We start from the raw sequence: 7,705 nt of genomic DNA on the forward strand, positions 1-7,705 counted from the left end.
GCATAAGCCCGAGAGAGCTATGGTCCAAACCAACTTAGAGGCTCAAAGCCCAGCCAAGGTAAAGTCTCTCGACCAGACAAGCAGACACGCCATATTTCGATCAAGGGTCATCATGATCGACTCGAAGTGCGGGATCAGTCGCCCCCTCGCAATTAAGACGACTCCTCGAGCAGACGAATCGACCTTACACCCGACCCAAAGCTCACTCGACTATCGGGTCGCCAAATCATAATGATGGCTCGCAGATCAACCCGCCTCGACTAAAGGGATAAGAGCCGACCAAGTTCACTTCAGATGCCAATCGACACAACAGTATTGCTTAGTCCTATCAAGATCTTCATTCTGACAAACCTCGTGCCCAAGCCGCTTATTCTGCTTACAAGTCATTTCCCAGAAGATTGCCATGATGCTTTCCTGTGCACGAATGACTTTTTCTCCAATCGCCAGCCGCCACCTGGAGAGAAGGACGGCCAAGCACCCGACCTATCCTACGCCCTACCTCTTCTATCAAATCCAGGATACTAAGAAGCTATTTCTCTCTTGTACTTGAGTGACCTCCCTTCCAATCGCCAGCCGACATCTGGAAGGAGAAGGATCACTCAGCAGCTCGGCTGCTCACCCCTTAGCCGCCTCCTATGCATAGTCAAAGCCAATGGCCAACCTCTCAGAGGCAAGGGACTATAAAAGGAGGGATAAAAGGTAAAGAGATGGGGTAAGTGATAATGACTTGCCTACTTCTTCTTCATAAAAACAAGGAACCTACCTTAGTTAAAAAAAAAACTAGAAAACTCTCAAAAGAGTACGCTCCAAGGACCTCAATGGCCCAAGCACCTTCCCCCAAACCCCACTCAAGATCGTCAGAGATACCACGGGGGAAACTAGCCTCGTACTCCTGCGATTCTTACATGTGTAGGTTATCAGCCCACCCCGCGCGCTCAGAATCGGGCGTAAAGTCGTAGGAGGAGTCGACCCCAACATTCATCCTCTCCCTTCTTCTCAGCGTCGTCAGGATCGAAACTGCATCCTACGGCGGACACCCCCCATCGACTGTTTGTTCACGAACATCAACACATATATAATATAATTTTATGCAACTCTTGAGGTCCAAGTGGAAGGAATTAGATTAGTCGTGAAATAATTAGGGCATAATTAATTAAGAAAATTTGATTAGTCAATCAGAGAAGATACGTGAACACTTTAATTATGAGTTAATTTCTCACTATTATTCATATTAAATGCATTATTAGTAGGTTTAGAAGGGCATATGTCATAAATTAATTTATTAGTAGAATCTAATTATTATATTGCAAAAAAATTTTATGGGAAAAAATATATTAAGACACATCCAAGCTAAACTGACAACCTAAAAGTACAACAAAAGAATGTGGACAAACACTGCTCCTTATCAGACTGTAGAATATTGTGTAAAAACAGTACTAGGTCTTTGAGCCATACTATAAAGTCTTCAATTTTCTTAGCTCTTCGGACCAACACATGAGCCGTTACATTTCTCGTTTAACGAACTATCTGAAATCTCATTTCTTGAGTCATGTGAAACATTGCTGAATATCATCCATGAATATCATCCACAAAATGTCTGAAAATCAAGTGTTGCTCTGTACCATTTTGGATATCTCTAATTACCACCTCCACATTTTCTTTGAAAATTACCTTTTCACATCCTGTGTCAAGGGCAAAATGTAATAGCTTTCCATACCGCTTGTAATTCTGCATGCTCAGAATTATCTTGTATCCAAATATTATGATAAGTATATTGCAATAGTTAGTCATATATTATGATAGTTTTATATGCTATTTCTAGACTACGTACGCTAAGAGGTTAACTTTTATATTAGTATTCCTCTCCATGAATTTTTCATATATCAGACACACATATTAATATATTATAGTATTAGATTAGATGTTAGATTTTTAATTAAATATTAAATTATCTTAAATTACAATATACTTTATAAATATAAGTTATCATATTATTATCTTATATATTAAAATTGTATATTTATTGTATAATACCTAATATCTAAAGTAAAATATTTATCTTATTTAAGATAAGGCTAACATGGTTAAAATTTATGTTATATATTAGTTCTTATGTTTATTTCAAGAATAATTATAGTGTAATAAATATGTGAAGAAAATTTGAGGAATTTATTTAACTTTTATGATGTATATTTTGTTTTAATATTGGTTCTTATGTTTATTGTATGAATAATTACAGTGTAATAAATAGAATGAATTGAATAAATTTTAAGGTATTTGTAGGCTGTCTAAAAATCACAATAGATAGTTGATCCCCCATCAAACACCGATGATGGAAGTTACAATCTGACGACTTCCAGAAGGCTACAATTTGAGGACTTTCACATAGAAGGCTACAATCTGACGACCTTCACAACAACTAATGAAGGCCCCAATTCAACAGCCTTCACAATCAACATCGGGAGTTACAATCTGACGACTCTTATATTTTCAAGGAGCCAAGACGAAGATTACAAGATATCTCTCAAACCGTAAGGAATTTGGCGAAACGGAGGAAGCGAACCGAAGCCTTCGGCTTGGTTCGGATGACCCCGTCTCGTCGAGATAGCCGATTTTCATATGTAATTCGTCCAATTCCGACGTACGGTTTGAAAGTTATGACCTGTTCTTCGTAGCAAGTAATGTTCTGAAGACCATCTGCAAGACTGGACTTCGTCAGAATATTGGACTTAGCCTGAAGCCCGCCAAGCCCGCCTAAGGTTCGCCTCTGCATTACAGAGTCAAAGCGCACATGCTCAACTCTGCGTTTTCAACATCAAAACGCAGAGTTAATCGCTAAAATAGCACAACTGTGCGTTTTCAGCCGTTAACAGGCTCAACTCTGCGTTTTCAACATCAAAACGCAGAGTTAATCTCTAAAACAGCACAACTGTGCGTTTTCAGCCTTTAAACAGGCACAACTCTGCGTTTTCAGCCTAAAACGCAGAGTTCATCTCTAAAACAGCACAAACTGTGCGTTTTCAGCCTTTAAACAGGTCAACTGTGCGTTTTCAGGCCAACTGTGCGTTTATGGGCTCAACTGTGCGTTTTTAGCCTGAAACAGGCCAACTGTGCGTTTACGGGCCCAGCTGTGCGTTTTCAGCCTCAACTGTGCGTTTTCAGCCCAGCTGTGCGTTTTTCAGCTCCAGCTGTGCGTTTTCAGCCCTTTTTTGGCTGACTTTTTGGGGATCCTTGATCGAGCATCTTGCCGCGTTCTGCAGCAACAAGGAGTTTTGGAGACCAGCAACAGGAGCTTCTTCCTTGGCTTATTAACCGAACTTTCGGTTCAAATCAACTTTTTTTTCAAGAGTTCAAACTCGCTCAGAGTTATCAACTCGATCAGAGTTCAAAACTTGCTCTGCAAGTTCTTCTAAAACTCATCAGAGTTATCAACTCGATCAGAGTTCAAAACTTACTCTACGAGTTCTTCTAAAACTCGTTCAGAGTTATCAACTCGTCAAGAGTTATTTCAAAACTTGCCACGCAAGTTCTCCACAGCGTCAAATCGTGAGGAGAAGACATCGTTCCAGTGAACCAAGACTTTCGGATCGTCAACGAGAAGCAAACTCGACGCGAGCATTCGAGGGAGGCATCTCATCGCCACCGTGAAGAACCCAGAATTAAACAAAGGGGAGAATCAAATTCATTCTCCTCTCTTTTGTAATCGGAATCCAAATTGTAATTGATTTTGAGAGGAATACAAGTCAAATTTTCTTTCATTGTCTTTTTACTGCATATTTCCAACAAACAGTATTATTAAAAATTATCAAATTTTAGAGGGATAAAGGAGTCAATCAAAAGTTTTAACACCACAATCCTCTTTTATAGGTAGAATAGATTTCGTTTCTAAATTTCGCTCATAAATAACTTCCTACTTTTAGCCCAAAAAGAATAATTGGTACCGATTGCTATGAATTTGTATCGGGTAATTTTTTATAATTATCGAAGTAATACCAAGAGAGGCATATCCACTTTTAAGTTATCCTTGAACCGCAGAGTTCTTATTAGTACCATTCTATACGAATGGGATGACCTGCCATCATAAATAAAAGAATTGTAATTCTCAAGCTAATCATCTGATCATCGTTGAACGATATAGATCAATATTTTCTATAGAGTGTTCTTATAAAATCCCTACTCATCCTTGAACATGCTTTAGTTTTTTTCCCATCCCTCCACTTTGTGTACTTTTATCTTTATAAAAATTATTTTTCATTACCAATAAATCAAAGGCTTGCAAAAAAAATAAAAAAAAAGCTGTGACCATTTTGGTTCCATAGACTTTATAGTGGAACCCAGCCCAAAAAATTTGCAGTCCGAAAGTTCTGAGGGTGTGTTTGGTAATCGAGGTGTTTGTTTTTGTTGTGTTTTTTAGAAAAACCCCATGCCATGATGTTTTTTTCAAACATGTTTTAAAAACACCATTTATAGTTATTATTTATAAAGCGGCGGCGGCGGCGGCGACGGGTGCCGGGCGGCGCATGTGGCCGCTGAAGGGCGGGAGCGGGCACGACGACGGTCGTGGCCGGCGGGCGGCTGCGCCGGGTGCGGGGCCGGAGCCGGGGCGGCGGGCAACGGGCAAGGCGGGAGCGGTGGTCGGCGACCAGCCGACGACGACGACGACCATGCGCGACAGATTGGGCGGCGACCGATCGACGAACGACGGGCAGACGACGACTGGCCGACGACGGCCGGCGGTACCCGCCAGGCGGGCGGGCGGCGGCGGGGGCGGCGAGCAGCGATAGGCGTGGCGGGCGCCGGACGAATGGCCGGCGACGGCGATGGGCGGCGGCGGGCGACGACGCTGGGTGGCGACGGCCGTCGGGCGGGCAGGCGGCGACGGCGGGCGAGCGGCGGCGGCGCCGACGATGGGCGCGGGCAACGGCTGCCGGACGGCGGCGCGGCCGGGCGGACGCCGGACGGAGGCGGCGGCGGGGCGGCGCGGCGGCGGCGGCGGCGACGGTTTAGATGAAAAAACGGAATCTCAAAACACTTTTTTGGTGTTTTGAGAAAAATATTTATTTTTTGGATTTTATAAAGAGTCAAGTCAAAAAAACACCCCGGTTGACAAACGCGTTTTCTTGTTTTTGTTGAAAACAAAAACAGAAACGACAAAAACGCCAAGGTTGACAAACGCTCAATTATTGTTGGAGCACATAAAAATGAGACATATTTCTATGAAATTATTTAAGCACTGTCCGCTTTGATTAATGATAGCCACTGTTGATTGAATCCGTTGACGCGGACAGTCTCTAGTGAAAGGACTGTATCAAATAATGGTCCCTTTCAAGACAACGAGCAAAAATTGATCTACGCGATATGAATGCATCTGAGTGAAAAAAAAACTAAAAAAATAAGAGAAAAATGTGTCCAGGCCCCAAAAGTGGGAACTTCGTGTGACTAGCCCCCCTGTATTTTGCCCCATGTGGAATAGCCCCAAATACGCATAGTATTTGCGACGAGGCCCCGAATTGACTCTTTTCAGAAAAAGCCCAGCGGAAGTTACTATCTTGCCCTCTGATGGGACTGAGCTGGGTTAATGTGCCCCTCACCTTTACAAGTACTCTCCCTCTCTTTCTCTCTCTTCCACCTAGCACCGTCATCAAGAACTCTTCATCTTCCTAATTTCTGTACGAATTTCAACGTTTCTAGGGTTTTCGCCGGAAAAATGTCGTCGTCTACGGAAAAATCCAGTAACGACTACGAGGTCGGGCACCTAGCCGAGTTGGAAGGAAAAGGCGCTTCATCTGCGGGTGGCAGCACGGAGGAAGCTACGGAAGCTACAAAAACCCTAATCGAAATGCAAAAGGAGGCATTACAATGGCGAGACCAGAAAAGGAGGACGACAATGGCTGGTCGTACCAACGAACCCCCCTCAAAAAAACAGTAAGTGTTATGTTATACTGCGAACAGACAATGCAGATTAACCCAATATTGTTAGTTCTAGGCTTATGTTATACTGCGAAGAGACAATGCAGATTAACCCAATATTGTTAGTTCTAGGCTTTGTCCAATGTTAGTTCTAAATTTATACCAACGTTAGATCTAGTTTAAGTCCAATGTTAGTTCTAATATGAGTCCAATGTTAGTTCTATAATATTACGTGTTAGCTCTATTTTGTTCCCGTTAGTGCTAGGTCTAATATTGTTTCATATGTCTTATTGAACTTACAAATTCGAAAAAAATTGCAGGGAAAAAATTGCTCTAACAGGCTCAGCAGAAACACTAAGGTTAACGGCCAATATCGGGGCTTATTGGGCATTTATGAAGCGCCTTGCCCCGAAGATCCGTCAGTGGCATAGGGATGCATACTGCGGTTCTATATTTCAGCACTACATTTTGTTTGGGGCTCCTGCGGCTGATCGGCCCACCCTTGAGCTGCTGCTGAGCTTTTTCGATAGAGATAATAACACCTTTTGTATACCTGATTCAAAAAGTGGGGGTATGAAAAATGTTAGTTTTGATTTGCAATGGGTCCACAACCATACTTATTTCCCAATTTATGGGGAGGACATAAGGAACAATAGGGACTCAAGAAGCAGAATATGGCTGGAATACTTCGCTAAGCTTTTCATTTCTGAAGAGGGTAAGAAGTTAAAAAAATCAGAAACCAGCCAACGTAAACATCTTGAAGGGCTACTTGAACGGCTTGTTGAATCTACCAAAAAGCGGGATATCGAGGATTTTGCTCTGCTACAAATTTTGTACCAATGCTCTATGATATGGAGTCCCATAGCAGGGGAAGGTATCCCTAGACCCTTACTCAGATACCTGGATAGCATTCAGAGGGTCAATTCTGTTGCATGGGCCCCGTTCTTTTATAATGAAATTATCAGGGGCATTGGAGTTGCTTTGGAGGGAAAGAAGAAGCAAAAGGTCGCATATGTCCCAGGTTGCATGACACTATTGTGTGTAAGTTCCATATTTTACTGATCTTGTTTCATTCTAATTCGTACCTATGCATTGTTAGTTCTAACTTATTCTATGTTAGTTCTATTCTGTAGCGTGTTAGTTCTAATCTGCACAGTGTTAGTTCCGTTCTGTAGAGTGTTAGTTCTAATCTGCAGATTAGAACTCACACGCTACAGACAGATTAGAACTAACACGCTGCAGAATAGAACTAACACTCTACAGAATAGAACTAACACTGTGTTAGTTCTATTCTGTAGAGTGTTAGTTCTAATCTGCACAGTGTTAGTTCTATTCTGTAGAGTGTTAGTTCTAATCTGCACAGTGTTAGTTCTATTCTGTAGAGTGTTAGTTCTAATCTGCACAGTGTTAGTTCTATTCTGTAGAGTGTTAGTTCTAATCTGCACAGTGTTAGTTCTATTCTGTAGAGTGTTAGTTCTAATCTGCACAGTGTTAGTTCTATTCTGTAGAGTGTTAGTTCTAATCTGCACAGTGTTAGTTCTATTCTGTAGAGTGTTAGTTCTAATCTGCACAGTGTTAGTTCTATTCTGTAGAGTGTTAGTTCTAATCTGCACAGTGTTAGTTCTATTCTGTAGAGTGTTAGTTCTAATCTGCACAGTGTTAGTTCTATTCTGTAGAGTGTTAGTTCTAATCTGCACAGTGTTAGTTCTATTCTGTAGAGTGTTAGTTCTAATCTGCACAGTGTTAGTTCTATTCTGCACAGTGTTAGTTCAAGTCTGTAGCGTGTGATGGCTTG

General features: G+C 41.9%; 1 protein-coding gene across 2 annotated transcripts; it reads left to right on the forward strand.

The window, feature by feature from the left end:
* Window positions 5,457–7,141, forward strand: LOC109825735. 2 transcript variants are annotated; one of them, XM_020392615.1, is made up of 3 exons: window positions 5,457–5,599; window positions 5,692–5,925; window positions 6,231–7,141. In XM_020392615.1, exons 2-3 carry the CDS (start codon window positions 5,708–5,710, stop codon window positions 6,970–6,972), a joined length of 960 nt encoding a protein of 319 aa, XP_020248204.1. In that variant the 5' UTR covers window positions 5,457–5,599; window positions 5,692–5,707; the 3' UTR covers window positions 6,973–7,141. The 2 variants fall into 2 exon arrangements, with proteins under 2 accessions (XP_020248204.1, XP_020248203.1); XM_020392614.1 differs by having other exon boundaries at window positions 5,457–5,925.

Source organism: Asparagus officinalis, chromosome 10, assembly GCF_001876935.1.
Source record: "Asparagus officinalis chromosome 10, Aspof.V1, whole genome shotgun sequence".
NCBI classification, from domain to species: Eukaryota; Viridiplantae; Streptophyta; class Magnoliopsida; order Asparagales; family Asparagaceae; genus Asparagus; species Asparagus officinalis.

Bases quoted from the DNA above. Each gene is read 5' to 3' on its own strand.
- LOC109825735 (XM_020392614.1), top strand. From the start codon at position 5,579: ATGTGCCCCTCACCTTTACAAGTACTCTCCCTCTCTTTCTCTCTCTTC. The intron at 5,926-6,230 runs GTAAGTGTTATG...AAAAAATTGCAG, and splicing joins GAACCCCCCTCAAAAAAACA to GGAAAAAATTGCTCTAACAG.